The following is a 20,332-nucleotide window of genomic DNA, read 5'->3' as shown; positions in this document are numbered from 1 at the left end:
GTCAGTGGGCTGTGAGCCTTGTCTATACACAAACTTGTAATGGTGAAGTTAAACTGGAAGGAATTAATGTAAGCTAAATCAATATAAGTAGGGCCCTACCAAATTCATGGTCCATTTGGTAAATTTCACAGTCATAGCATTTTAAAAATCTTGAATTTCACAGATTCAGATATTTAAATCTTAAATTTCACGATGTTGTCACAAATCATGAATATGTTTTTTAAAAAAAAAAAAACACATTAAGCCCTTAAGTCAGTGTTTCTCAAACTGGAGTTCCTGACCCAAAAGGGGGTTGCAAGGCTATTGTGGGGGGGGTTGCAGTATTACCACCCTTACTTCTGCACTGGCTTCACTGCCGGGCGGCTGGAGAGCAGCGGCTGCTGGTCGGCACCCAGCTCTGAAGGCAGCGCCACATCCAGCAGAAGTGCAAAAAATAAGGATGGCAATACCGCAACCCTCTCTCCAGTAACCAGATTTCATGGGGGAGACCAGATTTCATGGTCCGTGACATGTTTTTCACTGCCAGGAATCTCGTAGGGCCCTGAATATAAGACATTTCTAAACCTATTTAAGTGTCCACACTGGGGTTTGCACCAGTTTAACTAAAACAGTGGTTCTCAACCAGAGGTACCCATATTCTGGGAGTACGCAAAGGTATTCCGGGGGTATATCAACTTATCTAGATATTTGCCTAGTTTTACATCAGGCTACATGAAAAGCACTAGCAAAGTCAGTACAAACTAAAATTTCATATGGGCAATGACTTGTTTATACTGATCTACCTACTATACACTGAAATGTGAGCACAATATTTATATTCCAATTGATTTATTTTATAGTTATATGGTAAAAATTAGAAAGTAAGCAATTTTTCAGTTCTACCTTCTTCCTCGACTATCCCTCGAAGCAAGGATGATGTCTGGCAAGGGGGTTCATTGGTGAGTTTTTAAGTAGCTGAGGAGCCCAATTCTTGCCCTGCACATTTTTCCACTGAAGTGACAGGTGTAATCTTGGAGGAGATATAGTTGTTGGCTGGACAGTTGTGCCCTTTCTTTCCTCCTTTGTCACTTCTCTGTCTCATGAGCACATCTGTTCTCCTCAAAGTGAGCTGTGGCTTAATGCATGGTGTGGTGCCACTGTGTTCTGTTCCGCGCCAAATCCTCCCAGTTTGTTGGGTCGATGCTTCCCTTTTTAAGATGTATTTTCAGTATGTCTTTGAAACACTTCCGCTGCCATCCACGAACTCTTCTTCCCTGACTTAACTGAGAGAAGAGTACCTGCTTCGGGAGGCGAGTGCCAGGCACATATAAACAGTGTTTATTTCTGTTTATTTTTCAAGGCTTGTGGATCTCCTCTGCTAACCCCAGATGCTTTTGTTTGCTTGTAACCTTTAAGCTGAACCCCCAAGAAAGCTATTTTGGATGCTTAATTTTTGGAATTGCTCTTTTAAAATCTAGCAAAACCCACATGTATTTTTCCTTTTTATTTTTAATAAAATTTACCTTTTTTAAGAACAGGATTGGATTATTGGTGTTCTAAGAGATTTGTGCATGCTGTTTTATTAGCTGGTAGCCACAGCAAATTTTCTTTGTTTCTTTGCTCAGCTCTTCCCCAGGTGGGGGGCGAAAGGGCTTGAGGGTACCCCACAGGGAGGAATTACCAAGTGCTTCTTCCTGGGTTAAAAGGTTGGGGGGTTTTTGGCTTTGGGTGGTGGCAGTGTTTACCAAGCCAAGGTCAGAGAGAAGTTGTAACCTTGGGAGTGTAATACAAGCCTGGAGAAGTATTAATTTTTAAAATCCTTCCAGGCCTCCACTTCTGCACTCAGAGTGAAAGAGTGGGGATTCAGCCTTGACAACCTTTTTGCAGATCTCTATCACTGAAGACTTGTTTGAGTAGTCTTCCAAAAGACTGGCACAGCAGATACTGTATTCAATTTCTGTGTCAATTCTAGCTGTTTGGGAAAGGTGGCTGCCAAGGTACAGAAAATGGTCCACATTTTCCAGGGGTTCTCCACTGATGGTGATTTCTGGAGTACGAAGAGTAGTCTGTGCAGGTGAGGGCTGGTAGAGTACCTGGATTTTCCTGAAGTTAAGGAAGTGTGATAGGTATCTGCAAAAAGATTTAGGGTGCTTTGCAGGTCGGCCTCTTTGTGTGCAAGAATGACACAGTCATCTGCATACTGAAGGATAGTGATGCCAATTCTTGTGATCTTAGATTTTGTTTGGAGATGTCAAAGATTGAGGAGTTGGCCATCCATATGATACTCAATCCCAATTCCGTCAGGAAGGCGGTCATGCATGAGAATCATGATAACGGCAAGGTAAATGGAGAAGAGTGTTGGAGCAATGACACAGCCCTGCTTGACAGTGGTGAGAATGGTGAATGGTTCGGTCTCTGAGCAGTTGCACAAAATGGTGGCAATCATCCCATCATGGAATAGTCTGATGATGGAAATGAATTTCTGTGGACAGCCAAACCTACCCAGCACTCTCCATAGGGCATCACGACTGATAAAGTCAAAGCCTTGGTTAGGTCAATGAATGCCATGTATAGTTCCTGGTGTTGATCTCTGTACTTCTTCTGAATCTGTCATGTTGAAGATCATGCTGGTTGTGCCTTGGGATGGCCTGAAGCCACACTGTGATTCGGGGAGTTCCTCGACAAGAGGGAGGAGGCGGTTTAGTAGGATCCAGGCAAGAATCTTCCCTGTGATGGAGAGGAAGGCAATACCTCTCTAGTTCCTGCACAAAGATTTGTCCCCTTTCTTGAATATTGTAACAATGTTGGCATTCTTAGTCAGGTGGAATTTCTTCGCAGGTCCAGATTTTGTCACGGCGTTGGCAAACTTTGTGCTGGAGCTTTGTTCCACCAGCTTTAAAAACCTCAGCTGGGATGCCATCTGGGCCTGGTGCCTTATGATTTTTTGTCTGAGTGATGGCATACTGGACATCCTCAGAATATGAGGGATCAGCAAGTTGTTCCAGTGCTGAGTGTTGTGGATAAACTCAATGGTGTCTTCAGAGACCTTGGATTTTTGGTTTAGTAGGCTCCCAAAGTGCTCCTTCCAACATTGTTTAATGGCTGCATTATCCTTGAGGAGGCTGGAGCCATCCTGAGAGTGAAGTGGGTTGGGCCTTTGAAGCTTGGCCCATATACAGCTTTTGTTGCTTGAAAGAAGCTTCTCATGTCATCCTGGTCTAAGAAATCCTGGATCTCAGAGGCCTTTTCTTGCCACCACTATTTCAGTAATAGTGTGCTGTGACACTTTTGTATTTTTATGTCTGATTTTGTAAATCGTTTTTAAGTGAAGTTAAACTTGGGGATACACAAGACAAATCAGACTCCTGAAAGGAGTACAGAAGTCTGGAAAGGTTGAGAGCCACTGAACTAAAACAATTTAATTAAACAAGGGCAAACCTGTGTAAGTTGGGGTATAGACATGCCCTTAATGTACCTGGAGTTTTAATATAAGGAGTCCCAGAAGTAAATCAGCAATAATACGAAAATCAAAGTGAACACAGATTAAAATATTTTGGCCATGGTTTCCTGAAGACAACTAGAAATAAAACCCTGTGTTCTGCCTTTACTAGTGACTTACAAACCTCTGATTTCACAAATCAGATCTTGCTGCAGTCAGGCACAAATCTCAGAGAGATTTTAATTTCAATTGTATTAGACTCTAAGAGCACACTGAAAAAAATTAACATTGAAACTAATATAACTGTGCTGGTTTATTAGTAGGAACATAAGCCAGGCAGGAGGTAAGAGACACTACCAGAAAAACCTTATTTCCTAACCTGCTTCACTTTGTTTTTCATTAAAACCAACCTAATTTCCTTCTTTGACTGATTTAGTGGATAGGGGAGAAGCTGTAGACATGATATATCTTGATTTTAGTAAACCTTTTTACACAATCCCACATGACTTTCTTATAAGCAAACAAGGGAAATGTGATCTGGATGAAATTACTATGAAGTGGCTGCAAAACTTGATGAAAGACCAAACTCAAACAGTAGTTATCAATAGTTTGCTGTCAAACTGGGGGGATGTATCTAGTGGGGTCCTGCAGGGGTCTGTCCTGGGTCCAGTACTATTCAGTATTTTCTTTAATTACTTGGATAATGGAGTGGACAGTTTGCTTATAAAAGCTATGGATGGGATTGCTAGCACTCTGAAGGACAGGATTAGAATAAAAAACAACCTTGAAAAACTGGAGAGTTGGTCTGAAATCAACAAGATGAAATTCACTAAAGACAAGTGCAAAATCCTACACTTAGAAAAAAAATCAAATGCACAACTACAAAATGGGGGATAACTGGCTAGGCAGTAGTACTGCAGGAAAGGATCTGTGGGTTATAGTGGATCTCAAATGAAATATGAGTCAACAATGTGACGCAGTTGTGAAAAAGGCTAATAGTCTGTCGTCTATTAATAGGAGTGTCATATGTAAGACATGGGAGGTAACTGTGCTGCTCTACTTAGAACTGGTGAGGCCTCAGCTGGCATACTGAGTCCAGTTCTGGATACTTTAAGAAATATGTGGACAAACTGGAATGAGTCCAGAGGAGATCAACAAAAATGATAAAAGGTTTAGAAAACCTGACCTATGGATGAGAAAAGGTTAAGCAAAATGGGCATGCTTAGTCTTGAGAAAAGAAGACCAAGGGGACACCTGATAACAGTCTTCAGGTATGTTGCGGGCTGTTATAAAGAGGACGGTGATCAGTTGTTCTTCATGTCCACTGAAGGTAGAACAAGAAGTAATTGACTTAATCTGCAGCAAAAGAGCTATTAGGGAAAAAGTTCTAACTATCACAATAGTTAAGCTTTGGAATGGGCTTCTAAGGGAGGTTGTGGAAACCCCATCATTGGAGGTTTTTAAGAACAAGACAAACACCTATTGGTTTAGGTATACTTGGTCCTGCCTCAGTGCAGAGGGCTGGACTAGATAGATAACCTTTCGAGGTTCCTTCCAGCCCTATGTTTCTATGATTTCTATGAAAACTCTCTAACCCCAACTTCCTGTGTTTTGGTGCCAGCACAGCTATATCTTAATTAGGGCTGTCAATAAGTCACAGTTAATTCATATGATTAACACAAAAAAGCAATCGCTATTAAAAATTAATTGCAATTAATAGCAGTTTTAATCACACTGTTAAACAATTGAATACCAATTGAAATTTATTAAATATTTTTGGATGTTTTTCTACATTTTCAAATATATTTATTTTAATTACAACACAGGATACAAAGTGCACAGTGCTCACTTTATATTATTATTTTATTATTATATTATTAATATTTGCACTGTAAAATGTTAAACACAAGAAATAGTATTTTTCAATTAACCTCACACCAGTACTGTAGTGCAATCTCTTTATTGTGAAAGTGCAATTTACAAATATAGATTTTTTTTGTTACATAGCTGCAATCCAGACCAAAACAATGTAAAACTTTTGAGCCTACAAATCCACTCAGTTCTACTTTTTATTTAGTCCAATCACTAAGAACAAGTTTGTTTACAGTTACAGGAGATAATGCTGCCTGCTTCTTATTTACATGTCACCTGAAAGTGAGAACAGGTATTCGCATGGCACTTTTGTTGCCAGCATTACAAAGTATTTACAGGCCAGATATGCTAAATATTCCTATGCCCCTTCACGCTTTGACCACTGTTCCAGAGGACATGCATCCATACTGATGACGCTCGTTAAAAAAATACTGTTAATTACTTTTGTGACTTAACTCCTTGGGGGAGAATTGTAGATCCCCTGCTCTGTTTTACCCACATTCTGCCATATATTTTGTGTAATAGCAGTCTCGGATGATGACCCAGCACATGTTCGTTTTAAGAAAACCTTCATCACAGATTTGACAAAATGCAAAGAAGGTACCAATGTGAGATTTCTAAAGATAGCTACAGAACTCAACCCAATATTTAAGAATCTGAAGTGCCTTCCAAAATCTGAGAGGGATGAGGTGTGGAACATGCTTTCAGACGTCTTAAAAGAGCAACACTCTGATGTGGAAACTATAGAACCCGAACGACCAAAAAAGAAAATCAAACTTCTGCTGGTAGCATCTGACTGAAATGATGAAAATGAACATGCGTCAGTCCGCACTGCTCTGGATCATTATCGAGCAAAACCCGTCATCAGCATGGATGTATGTCCTCTGGAGTGGTAGCTGAAGCATCAAGCGACATATGAATCTTTAGCATATCTGGCATGTAAATATCTTGTGACACTGGCTACAATGGTGCTACGTGAATGCCTGTTCTCACTCTCAGGTAACACTGTAAACAAGAATCAGGAAACATTATCTCCTGCAAATATAAACAAACTTGTTTGTCTGACCGATTGGCTGAACAAGAAGTAAGACTGAGTCGTTTCATAGGTTCTAAAGTTTTCCATTGTTTTATTTTTGAATGCGGGGGTGCGGAGGTTGTACATAATTTTACATTTTACGTTCAACTTTCATGATAAAGAGATTGCAGTACAGTACTTGCATTAGGTGAATTGAAAAATACTATTTCTTTTGTTTTTTACAGTGCAAATATTTGTAATCAAAATAAATATAAAGTGAGTACTGTACATTGTGTTGTATTCTGTGTTGTAACTGAAATCAATATATTTGAAAATGTAGAAAACATCCACAAATATTTAAATAAATGGTATACTATTATTGTTTAACAGTGCGACTAATCGCATGATTAATCATGATTCATTTTTTAATCACTTGATAGCCCTAACCTTAATACTTGCTGGTGTTAGATAAGGAGTTAAGTAAGCAGCTGACAAAGTCCCACTCTGCAAGACACATATCTGTTGTGAGAGGTCTTCTGATCCATGGTTGCCTCTTCAGTACACTGTAGCTCACTCAGAAACTGAAAATCCAGAATCCATTGTCTGCCTCCCACCTCGTGCTTGAAATGCTTAAAACATGTATAATATAATCACATTTTGCACTTCAGTAGAGCCCTTGAGACTCTGAAGAATCAGCTTGGGAGCATGCAACTACCCATCTAGTTGCTAGTGTTAGCTACAGGGAACATATTAACCAGCTCTTCATCAGCTGCATGAGCTTTGTATTTAAGTCTGGGTATTGATTTTGATCTATAAAGCTGTACGGTTTGAGTCCTGGCTATTTGAATGATCAACTTTCAACCTAGTTAAGATCAGCTGGCACACTCAAGCTAACGGTCACCAGATTTAATCACCTAGAATCCAACCCAGTGCTCACTGAAATCAATGGAAAGACTCTTCCATTGACTCAGGAGACACTGGGTTAGCTCCCCCGCACGCTTTCCTCATGACCAGGTATTCTTAGTGTAGGGTCCTTGACTCCAGAATTTACTTCCTCAGCTGCTCCATCCGAGCCAGAATCTGCTTAACTTCAGGAAAAGGAACAAGGCCCAGCTCTTTCCTCAGGTTTTGGCTAAGGAACTGGTGCTGGGTGGGTAAATGGCTGTGTCATTGTATTTTGGGAGGGTCTTGTGTTTTGTTCTTGGTGCTTGAGTTTTTTTTTAAAAGGTCGCTTACCGTATTAAGCTGTGTACACATGCCCTGAGACTTTTTGCAGTTGAGCTTATTTTATCAATAAATATATGCTCTGTAGGCATGTATAATGTGGATTTGTAGCTTAGGAAAAACAGAACCCTTGTGAGAAGACTGTACTGAAGTGATGACATTCCACATTCACAGAAATGGGTTCTATACATTTGCAACTGGATTTACTTTTTTTACAAATTTATCAGATATCTTTGTTTCTGAAAGTGTCATTCCAACATCACAGAGAAGTAATTGAAAAGAAATTAAACTTGATTCCACTCACTTATAAAAGTATAAATCAAGAGAAAATCTAAAATGAACTCCATGCCTATACAAACACAAAGATGTATATAAACTAGTATTTTCCTGATTTTCTCTCCCATGCTCTTTGCATGCTGCTTGTCCTCTTAGGCCCAATCCTGCAACTGGCTTTATCCAGGCACAAAGGTCAGTTTACAGGAGCCAGCCGCAGGATCGGTGTTTTAGCTGCAAACTCTTCAGTGCAAGAACTGTGTCTTTTTTTGGTTTTACACAGTGCCAGGCACAATCCTGATAAGGGCTTCCAGTTACCACTGTAATATTAAAATATTAATTATTATTATTATTGAAATGTTGAGCCAATGGGTTTCACTGGTGTAAAATCAATATGAGAGGAGACTATGGAGTCACTGAACAAAAGATAATAGGTTAAAAAACAAAAACTCCTACTAGTTAAATTATACCTTTTAGACCCAAACCATGTTAGGCATGGTGAAGAGCCATACTACCACAGTGGGAACTATGGCTCTGTGCCTCAGGGTATGTCTACACTACGGAGACTATGTGTTGGCATAACTATGCTGGCATAGCCCCTTAGCATAGAAGCACTTACAGAAGGGATTTTTCTGTCAGTGTAGGAACACCACCGCCCTGAACAAAGTTAGCCGTGTTGATGGACGCCCTCTTCCATCAGCATAGACTAGGCCTCTGAAAGAATCAATGGTACATGCAGCTGCTGCTCCACCCTTCAAGGGGTGAAGTCTGCAAGCTCATCTGCAGTTGTCCATATCTAGCTTCAACGTCCTCCCATCCCTTCTGGGTATCTGGCAGATCTAGCCCTGCACAATGCGTACCCTGGCCCATGCATAGGAAGTGCAGGTATGGAGGCTTCACCTTGCCCTCTTCATAAATCCATGGAAGCTCTACCCCTAATCTGGCCCTAAATTTGCTTTTGCACTTTTTTGGCCTTTGAGCAAAATGAAATAAAATCACTTTCACCTGCAAAAGACAGTTTGATTTAATGGAAACACTTCAAGGTTCTGACCCAATTTTAAATGTTCCCTTTTGAGCAACTGATATCATTTAGGCATCTAACTACCATATTGCGCCTCCATATCAGCAAGTTTGATATCCCTGTTATGTCAACCACACCCTTACATTATGGGAGGCGGGATTTTAAAAATCAGAGCTAGAGTTTTTTGGTACAGTGGAGTAGGTTGGTAGCACACTTTCGCTCTCAATCACACCCACGAGTTACAGAGAAAAGGCAGCCACTGTACATTTCGTGGGGCAGGGACTACCTCTCTTGCCAGTATTGATAATTCTCACTACATTTGATGTCTAACTTAAAGCCCTAGCTCTTGGAGACCTGTTATTACATGAAAATCTCAGTTTTCATTTTCTTAAAAAGTATTCTTTTACTCCTCCTAGTTCTCCATCTCCCCAGTATGCTTCAGGGAGTCTAATTTCCCTCCTATCTCCTCAAACTGGAGAATGAGAGACATAAGGAACTGGAGATGTAAATTTCCACTTATCTATGATAATAACTCATGGTTTATAAAATAAGCCTTAATGTGGGTTTGGGGATAAGAACCACCGTTTGCAATTTGTGAAAGACAACATATTAAACAACGCATTACAACACATGAACTCCCGAAGTTCTCCATTCACCTACTCTTTTTGAAACAATTTCAAACTTCCTGAAATTTTTCACAAACATGTAGGTTATAAGCTATATTTCCTGTTTTCGTTTCAATCACATTGGTAACATTTTTGCAAAAAATTGCATGAGCTTCATGGAGTGCTTAAATATTATCAAAAAATTCACAAGTTTGTCTCATTGTTGCTTAGAATTACATTCTTACTCACAGCCTGACTAAGCCAAACTACGTTGTCTCTTGATAAATACCAGTATATCTCACTGAGTGTATATCATTTCAGGCTGATGGTTGATGTTACAAGGGCATTTTATATTTTCTATAAATCATCTTACAACTCTTCTCTCTCTCTCTCTCTCACTCACACACACACAAGAATATCTAATCCAATTACCTTTAATATGTCTTCTCTTTTAAAGGGAGATTACATCTTTTTTACTGATCTGTAATTCTTGTCATTAATATTGGCCACAGCAAACAGAATGTTTGAAACAAATGCTTTTCCAGGATTACCTTCATGTTGAGAGAGTGTAATTCATGTGGTAGACATGTATATTTAAGCCCCATTAGCTGTCATAATTAAGTCTTTACCGCAGATATTGACACTGAATGCAGTGACTTGGTTTTACTTTTAAACCTTTAAACAAGTGCCCTCACAGCTGCATAGTAATTTTGTTCTGCAAACTGTCAATCACTGCTATCCTTTAGTAAAAGGACATAGAGGAAAGAAGGAAAAATTGACCCTTGCCTTCAGCCACATTTTCTCTCTTTTGCAGCCGTGCACAGATGCAAAACCGTGCTAAGATCTGCAGTCATGGTGGCTGCCGATCTCCCCAAGTGGGGACATTGTGCAGTATCGCTAGGTCAAACAGGGCATTCTGAATGGAATAAAGGCAACTCCATTTTCATTATGCAGCTATGAACAGCCATATATAGCCTATGTGCAGGAAGAAGGTGCTCACTCTATACAGAAGGAAAAGTCAGTGGACCCAAAAAGCGGAAGTGGGTGTTTCCAGGCTCTCTTCCAGTTACTCAACACCCCATACCCATTATTCACACAACCAAACCCAGTCAAGCTAATACGTTTCTCCAGTCTTAGAGCACAAATAATAAATACCCCACGGTGGTTGCCCCTAAAAAGAGGCAAGCTTGACTGAGACGGTGTGCATCCTCAAGAACAAACCGAGCCATATTTTCACTGCTGTAAATGCACTGCAGAACATTCAGGGTAAATCATACTCTCCCTCCCCGCCCTACAGGTATGGGGCTCATCTGAATTGGGAAAATGAGTGGTGTTTTATAACACATTAACTCATTTGCTTATACATTATATACACCATGCATTCTCCGAGTCTACCCATGCCCACAGAGAGCCCTGAGTGCAAAGGTAGCTGGTACAATTCCACGGTATGGGAGGAAGATATGAGGAGCCTGCAAAGCAACACACCACTCCTATGAGCCCACAGCCCTGTAAGGGGCTCCTTTTGTCCCAGACTGCAGGGAGGATTGAGAGATGACCTATAATTAGAGCTTGTGGATTTGCAACTATGCAGATTCAACAGCCATTCCACCGGAGGAAGCAGTAGCTTGGCATAGAGAGAGGATTCCTTCGCCTCTAACCCTTCCAACAAATCCCAGTACAGAGCCCAAAAATTTGAGGAGTATTCTATGAATGGGATTTGGTTTTCCTTGAGCACTTATAGTTCCCACTGAAGTGAACAGTGTTGTGACCCAAGGAATGCAGGATTTCGCTCCAGGAGCAGAAGTGATAGTAGCTTTCCTATTGTTGTGCCTTTTGCTCATCACAGCTACAAACAGTTGAAATTCAGTTAACTTCACTGGGTCAAAGACTGTGTGGGCAAGCACTCCCATAATGCATAGCACTACAGGCGTGCCACAATATATATACAGTAATTTCTGTCTTCTTGACTTTGAAGAAAGGGACATATTACCTGCTAAAGCCATTTTCAATTCTTTCAATGTCTTCATCAGTGGTCCTAATAGACAGCCTGTGCATAGCAGGGTAGGACTGCTGGGTGTTGATTTTAGCCATTTTGCTTTACATATCAGCATCCAAGTGACAGCTAAAACACAAAAATAACATATTGTAAAGACTGCAATGGAGCTAACGTGTTAAATATTTAAAAAGTGATTTATTAGAAAAGAAAACTCTATTAATAGTTTGTAAAATGGCCAGTGATATTTATAAATGTAATGTGAACATTACGTGGTACATTTAAACTAGACAGGGCAAAACATTAGTGAATGTCAACAGAGAATAATTCTGCATTGGCAGAGAAAAGGACTAGATGAGTTAATAGACCTCTCTACCCTCTAGCTTCTACAAATAGTCACTGAAAGACATATTTTATATAATAAAATTACATTAAAAAATCTTGTTAAAGAAACATTTAGGTTGCAAAAAGTTACGTTATACCTCAATTAAGGTTACTCGTGCAATCTGAATTTGGCCCCTCTGTTCATGCTCACATTTTTTTTTTTTCACAGGACTCCCATCTCATTCAATGCACAGGATGGACAGTGCTCACTGATGGGTAGCCAGTCAATATTTCTTTTTATCCTCATCGTTAAACATGTGGCACGATTCATCATCTACTGTTCACAATCCAAACCCAAAACGGAATGAAAAATTATTAATTTCCTCCTGGGCCTTTCCATGGTGCTCACTGTAGTGTCTTAGATCCCAATCCTCAAAGGTATTTAGGCACCTAATTCCCACTGAAAATCATTAAAGCACTGCCGCGGCAAAGGACTATCCATAAAGTGCTGCGGCCCCTTCCCCCCGTCAGCGGCCCTGCAGGTATGGACCCTACCGACAGGGCCCCCAACGGGAGGCAAAAGGGGCAGGAACATTAAAGCACTGTGGCAGCAGCACTTTAAGGATGGTTCTCTGCTGCGGGGCGGAGGGGGAAATGTGCTAAAGCACTGCTGCGGCAAAGGACCCAGCAGCACTTTAATGTTCCTACCCCTTCCCCTCCCCACCCCCGGCTGCTGACGGGCAGAGGGGGGGCAAAGGGAGCAGCTGCCCTGGGGCTAGTGATTTAAAAGGGCCTGGGGCATCGACATCCAGAGCTCCAGGCCCTTTAAAACAACAAAGGAGCCTCGGGCAGCCTGGCTGGGGGATGCTGATCCCAAGCGCCGCCTCTTCTGCCTGAGGCCCTGCCTCTTCCAGGGCCCAGAGCCACCCCCCCATACCAGTAACTGTCCCCAATTACTTTCACCCCTGGACAAATTATAGCAGGAATGGCAAAAGGCATATCCCTGACACAATTGACCCACTGCCCAACGTCAAGCCCTTGCTCCAAAGCATGGAGGCTCTACAGTTTCTCAATGAAACTTGTAATGTTTTTAATGTGGGCAAAACACTACTTTTCTTGTTCTTAGAAACAGCTGAACCAATTCAGCAGGAACTTCCCCCAAAAAATCAGCCATAGGCAGACACCCAACATGCCCAAACAGTTTGGCAAAGTTATAAGCAACAGAAGATAGGGTCTTATAACGGAACATGTTAGGCAACTTTAACTACAGGAAGCACTACCTGAGCTGCCTATAATCATGAAACACTTGATGGTGTTGTATAAAGTTTTAATTGACAGGACTCAAGAATTGCTACATTGTTCACAAGTGGCAAAGTGAATGAGATCCAGTAGGATCTCTATATTACACCTCTCCATAATGTATCACGTATGTGCCACAGATCTTACAGTATTGCTATTTTACAAATGTTTTAAAGAGTTTCAAAAACCATGATTGGGTCTATTTATGTATCCCTCCTCTTGTAAAGCCAGATGCCTTAGTTACCCTTAGAGGGAGTCATGCAGAACTTCAAAAGTGACCTAACATATCTCTAAATGTAAATTTGCCACATATTTAAATTTTGACATCACAGGCTCTTGCAGGTCTAGAAATCACTTCTCTGTGTCCTACTGGAAACCTGGCAATCTCTCCCTTCGCTAATGTAAACATCCCATTTCTAGCTCTATCAGGAGTGGCAGAAGTGCCTTAAAAGTGTGGAAGGGGGCACAGCTGCCTGAACCCACGCCCAGCCCGTTCCTGCCAACACCCCGCCCCCGCACTGCCTCTTTTCCTAAGGCCCCAGTCCCATGCTGCCTCTTCCCCCCAAGACCCCACCCCCATTTGCTCCTCTCTGCCCCCTCTCCCAGGTCGCTTGCCCTTAGGGCTAGTAAGAAGTGGTGGAGCATTGGCCTCCTGGCCATCCCCTCTCCACCGTTCCAGTATGAATCTTGTACATCCTGGAACACTTGGCCAATGTAATTTTTGCAAGAAAAAAAATCTGCTGATTGCTTTAAAACACAGAAACAACAATGTGGGGCTGTTTGAATCTACTCAGAGATTTGAAAATTTAGACGTTCCAATAATACATGTGAATTCATTCATAGAGTGCAGGTGAGATAGTTTTATGCCAATATACATGTAAACACTAGTAGAAATTTTAACTGAGAATAAATTATCTGACAAATTTATCCCTTTTATCTGTTCACAAACCATTTGTCAACCTGACTTCTATGAATCTATTAGATATTCATAAACAGTAACAAAATGTTTTGTTCAAAGCATTTCAGACAATCAGTTGCTTACTAATGCTCACCTGAACTGTTCACTTCACTTTATATTATTCCTGATATGTGTTTGGTCACCTAAGTCATATTATATTGCTTCTGCTTCCTGAAACATTAATCACTAATGAACAGCAAATAATGCATTCTCAGTATGACTTTTCAAAAGAGGTTATGCTAAAATTATCAAACCTTCAGGATTCATATATTTTCATAAATTAACTAGCCAGCGGAATAATCACCAAATTATACAAAAAATATGACCCCATAAATAACTCACCATTATGAAAATATTCATAAATCACTTTTTGTATTATTTGACCACTTCTTGCATATATGCACATGCACACATATGCATACATACACAAGCATGCACAGAATCATGGATAGACACATGAAGACACAATTGTAATCATTTTTGTTTGTTACATTATTTCCTTTGTCTCAATTGCAAGAGTTCTGGGAATAGTCATGTCTCAAAAAGTTAATTTGTGGTTAATTTCAGGTGGTGAGAAAATGTCATCCTCCTTAGGAACCCTCTTGTTGTCATCAGTGATTGCTTCACAGTTCAGTTTACTAAAATCTGCAGATCTATTCTGTGACTTATGCTCTGTCACACTATGATGATTTTCAGCTGTGGGGTCATAAGCTCCCGATGGGCAACAAGGAAGAGGCCATGGTGCCACAGCTAAAATCTCTCCATTTAAAAACAAAACAATATGCCTGTTTGCTGGCAAATTGTTGGACAAAGAGGTAGAGTAGGGGAGAGAAGGACAAAATTGCTTCTTCCTGCTAACGATCTGCTCCTGCAGCCTCTCTAGCACCTGTTATTCATTTTCATTTCCTTGCACTGTACTAGGCTCTAGAAAGGTATCTTTCATAGTGTGGCCAGCTGCCTGGATTGCACTGCTGTCTATGGCCTCCTTGCTCTCAATGCTAAGCCACTTTCTTTAAGCAAGAGAAAGTGTACAAGAGCAGAGAACACTGCAGGGGAGAGAAAGAAGCTAAGTTGACACCCTTTCATCCACCCACCATCCTCCAGCACCCCTAACCCATTTTTATTTTTGCATTAGTTTAATTTTTTTTAAAAAATGGGTGATGGGGAAACAGAATGACTGACAGGATTAGGGTGACCAGACTGCAAGTGTGAAAAATAGGATGAATAATGAATTGAGACATGCATATCTCTAAGGATCTCTTCACTAAAAAATTACATCAAGTTAGGATACAATCTTCAGGAGTTATGTTAACTAGCATGGCATTGACCACGCCTTTGCAGTTATTTACCACCACCCAGTTGGCATGATGGCAATTATGACTTGTCCATCAACACTGGCTGCAAAGTCATGGTCAGCATAATTTAAAATTCAATAAGTCAACAGCCTAAGAGGGTATGCATCTAAGAGTGCTCAGAATAAACAATATCTCATTAAGAAAAGCTACCCAAAAATTGGAAGGTAGCAAAATGTTGTATTTTAAACAGTGCTGTGATCCAGGACCTGTAAGCTGTACATCTGTACCTGATAAATTGGTTGAAACAGCAATTAAAAACAGAATACCAAACACCTGAAGTTAGCATGGTTTCTTCAATGGAAAATTATTTCTTACTCATCTCTTAGGAATCTTTGAACTTGTCAATAAAGTAGTAAATAAAGAAGGATCAGTTGATGTAATTTATTTAGGACTTCCAAAAGGCCTTGTCCCACACAAGAGGCTACAAAAGAAGCTAAGTAGTCACAGGGTCAGAGGCAAAACATTGTTATGAATCAAAAATTGACCAGAAAGCAAAGAGTATTAATCAGCTGTGCAGCGTCCTCTGGAAAACTGTGTGCTGTCCTGGTCACCGCATCTCAAAAAAGGATATTTCAGAACTAGAAAGGGGTTCAGAGAAGAGTGACAAGAATGATCAAAATCATGAAAAAATATGATGAGAGATTGAAAAGATGGAAACTGTTCACCTTAGAAAGGTGGGGACATAAAAATATAAAAGTAAAGTTGGAGCCCATTTCAGAACCCATTAACCCCAACTGCAAAACTCAATACACCTCTACCCCGATATAACACTGTCCTCGGGAACCAAAAAATCTTACCGTGTTATAGGTGAAACTGTGTTATATTGAACTTGCTTTGATCTGCAGGCCTACGCAGCCCCACCCCACCCGGAGCACTGCTTTACCGTGTTATATACGAATTCATGTTATATCAGGTCAAATTATTTCGAGATAGAGGTGTATTCGGTATACAACCTGCCCCAAACTCTAGTTTGTGCAGCCTCAGTGGAGAAGGATAGTAGGGAGGACCAGTCCCACTAAGGGGAGATAAATAATGTGAAATGATGTATGTGCTTTTGGAGCGAGTTAGATGAATAGTAGATGGAGGTTAATTGTTAAGCAGTGTGATCTGTCCCAGAGGGACACGGTACTGGAGTGTGAGTAACAAATAACTCAGTAGCTTGGTAGGAGGCCAGGTCCTAGAGGCTCCATGCAGCTACAGATTTGGCAGCATTTCCTGGCAGCATCCTGCATGATATGAAGTCCTGAGAATGCTCTCCTATGTTTGCATTGTGACAATACACTATTACATGAATTGTGGGGATGCAACTTCATGATGCAAACACTGCAGCACATCAGCATGCTGTGGCATTATTCTTTTATGGCTTTTTCTGGTACCATTTCATAAAGAAGAGGCTCTCCAACTCATCAAGATTTAATACTGTTACTAAGCTGTTATTTATTTGCTAAAATTATTAGGAGGTATAAATAAATGCTGATTGTGGGATTAATCCTACTTACATTGAAGTCAATGACAAAGATCACATTGACTCTAATGGTGCCAGATCAGAGCCTATATTTGCTATTTTTTCTTTACCAGAAAATAATGGCATGTGTTTAATAATATTCAATAGATTTTCTGGTAATAGTATGCAATCTTCTCCTGTACCAAAATGCAAAAGGAAGTGCCAGTAGCACTTGCCCCAAACAGACAACATAGCAATATTATTTATAATTAACATTTATGGCCCAAAATCTCAGCTAGTGTAAATTGGTAAGGTTTCATTGAAATAAATAGATTTATACCAAGAAACGTCAGTGAGGACCTGACCCATATCTTTAAATTGCGATACAAACATTAATTAATCCTCACAACATCTCTATATTGTGTACAAGTACATATTACTATCCATATTTTCCAGATAGGAAAACTGAGACCAAGAGAATTTAAGTGACTTGACGAAGACTACACAGCACTTAAAATGTGAGACTAGAACTCGGGATTTCTTGTTTCCTAGTCTTGTGTTCAATCCACTAGTGCTGAGCAGATAATGAAAAAAATCAAACAAGGAAAGTGCAAACAGAAAATGCATTATTCAAGTACCTTATATGCTTTTTAAAGAAAGATTTATTGTAACCATACATCTGTGGATAAAGCAGAAAATCCCTAGAACAGGGGTCGGCAACCTCTGGTACACGGTTCACCAGGGTAAGCACCCTGGCAGGCTGGACCAGTTTGTTTACCTGGCACATCTGCAGGTTCCACCGATCGCGGCTCCCACTGGCTGTGGTTTGCTGCTCCAGGCCAATGGGGGCTGCAGGAAGCGGCGCGGGTTCAGGGATGTGCTGGCCACCCTTCCCACAGCCCCCATTGGCCTGAAATGGCAAACCACAGCCAATGGGAGCCGCGATCGGTGGAACCTGCGGACACTGCAGGTAAACAAACCAACCCAGCCTGCCAGGGGCTTTCCTTGGGGGAGTCGCATGCCGGTGGTTGCCGAGCCCTGCCCTAGAAGATACTTAGGGACTGAATTTACTGCCTGTGACAACACAAATGTTATCTCAGGATCTTAGATCAACATTTTATATTTAGCCACAGAATAGTTAAAATGAGTGCACTGGTCCACACATTATCTTGTGACCATGCCTTGCACAGATCCACAGAGCACATTGTGCCTTTGATTTTTATACATTCTCTCTAAGTGTACTCTGTTAGTGCTAGCCTTGAGCCTCCAATTTTTCGCAAAGGGGAGACCCACAACTCCACTACTCCAAGATTGGTCCCTTTGGCTTCAGCACTGTTGTCTCTCACTGTGGCACCTCTAGCAGACCAAAATGAGTGTAGACCTTCCTCAAAGATTTAGGGCTGTCGACACTTTAAAATCAATCTGAAATAAGACAGAGTGTGAAATTAAAGTTGATTAATTCTTCCTGATTAACTACTTGTGTGGACACTCTTATTCTGGAATAAGACTATCTTATTTCAAAAGCTTAAACCACTGCCAAAGCAGAAAAAGGTAATTTGGAATAAGGCGCTCTTATTCCATAATAGGGACACCCACACACGGAGTTAATCAGGAATAGTCAGTCAGGAATAGCAAGTCTAGAATAACTCCCAGGGTAGATAAGCCATTACCCTGCCTGGCAGTCATACAGCCATCAGATATTTATAGTGACACAGGATAGCCCTTTCAAAACAACCCAGCATTTATTAGTCAAGTAGGGTCTTTAGCTTAGAATGGAAAAGCAATGCTTATATATAAGTCCATGATGGTAGCCCAACTAGCCCCACTTGACCAAACTTCCAGGATTCAAATCTCTCTGACTCCGTTGGGCAGCAATCTACTTAACCCAGTCTGCTCATGATTCTGGTCTTGTTTCAAGTTACAGTCATGCTGTTTACATACGTTCTGCCTTCCTTGGCTGACAATCATGAAGTTAATATCTGGTCCTTGGTCCTGAGGCTCCATCTCTGGCCCCACTCCCAGCCCCAGACCCACCTCCAGCTGTAGAACCAGCCTCAGCCCCACAGGCTCCAACTTTGCCCAGCACCAGTGGGTGCTCATGCCCCCCCGCCCCTGTCCCCGCCCCAACTCCACCCTTTCCCTGTCCCTGCCCCTCCCCATTCCAACCCCTTCCCCAAAGTCCCTGCCCTTATTGGACCCCTTCCCCAAATTCCCCCCTCTTCCCCGAATGCACCGCATTCCTCCTCCCTCCCGGCCAAGCGAAACAGCTGTTTCACGGTGCAAGCACTGGGAGCCAGGAGGGAAAAGCAGGAACACGGTGCACTCAGGGGAGGAGGCAGAGGCGGAGATGAGCTGGGGGGGGGCAGGGAGCTGCCAGTGGGTGCTGAGCACCCACCAATTTTTCCCTGTGGGTGGTCCAGCCCTGGAGCACCCAAGGAGTCAGTGCCTATGCTCAGTCCCCTTACCTCTGTCCACACACCCCCAAGCCACTCCCAGCATGCAGGATTCCCCCTGAGAACTGGCCTCTGAGGAACTGAAAGCAAGGTCCCTCAGCTTGGCCCTTTCCTTCTCCTAGGTGACTCCCAGTTTGTAGAGTTTTCCTGGGAAAACTTCTCCCAGCCAAGCTAAGTTAGCCTTCCAGCTCCCTACGGGGTATCAGCCACCACATGGCCAGTTCTGCTCTGGCTGCTAGTCCAGGTCTGCTGCCTGCCGTGAGTGTATCTGAATGCTAGGGTGAGAAACTAAAGTTTGGATTTTAGTAAAGTTTCATAATCTGTACCTTGAGCCCTGCACCCCTAAGTGGTATGGGAAAATCCTGGGAGCAGAAGCAGCCTGACTCCTGCATGAAGAGGATGCCTGCCAGCAGTGACCATCAGCCCCGTTGCACTGACTGAAGATTCTAGAGTCATCTCTAAACCTGAGGATCATTCACAGAGTTTATGAGTACACTATCTTTTAGTTAATTAGTCAGAGGAATTGTTTGGGAGACCTCTTACTCCCTGAACTGTGTCCTCAAGAAAAGGGGTCAGAGTTTGGGGATTTCATTACCTGCTGCCTATGAACCCTGAGGAGGGACTTCCCACCTTATCCCACTTGTGAGTCCTTTGGGCTGTACTGAACCCAGTCACCACGCTGCTAACTGCTGCACAGACATGGCCATAGGTCATCAAGGGCCCCAACAAAGTATATGTACCAACAGTTCACTAATTTTCCATTTGCTATATCAGGTCATGCAACTGGGGAAATTCACTGATATTATCAGCATGGGCCGGTGATTATGAGAATAGTGCTTTACCTTGTTATATTTATCTCCTGTTTAATAAAATTACTGTGTTGAATATATTGTATGTATTGGGAGTATTCAACTATTTAACAAGTAAGCGAGGGTTACCCCGTGGTTAGAATTTTCCTCCCAAACTTCCCCGGTGACCTTGTCAAGAAGGAGCGAGAGGGATGGAGGCACTGCCACATAAATTCATATGGGAAGAAAATAAAGCAGGACACCCTGCCAAGTGAGTGGCAGGATCCAGA

At 41.6% G+C, this 20,332-nt stretch overlaps 1 protein-coding gene across 1 annotated transcript in view; it reads right to left on the bottom strand.

Annotated features, from left to right (window-relative positions):
• Positions 1-11,991, bottom strand: part of CNGA3 (cyclic nucleotide gated channel subunit alpha 3) — a 38,479-nt gene extending 26,488 nt beyond the window's left edge. The window contains exons 1-2 of the mRNA XM_030551871.1: positions 11,904-11,991; positions 11,419-11,550 (exon numbers count right to left, since the gene is read on the bottom strand). Of these exons, the coding sequence (XP_030407731.1) occupies positions 11,419-11,519 (101 nt within the window). The 5' untranslated portion in view covers positions 11,520-11,550; positions 11,904-11,991. The remainder of the gene's footprint in view (positions 1-11,418; positions 11,551-11,903) is intronic.
• Positions 11,992-20,332: the final 8,341 nt, after the last annotated feature.

Source organism: Gopherus evgoodei, chromosome 1 (genome assembly GCF_007399415.2).
Source record: "Gopherus evgoodei ecotype Sinaloan lineage chromosome 1, rGopEvg1_v1.p, whole genome shotgun sequence".
NCBI lineage: Eukaryota > Metazoa > Chordata > Testudines > Testudinidae > Gopherus > Gopherus evgoodei.
The sequence above is the reverse complement of the archived record's forward strand: the minus strand, read 5'-3'. Positions and strand labels throughout refer to the sequence as shown.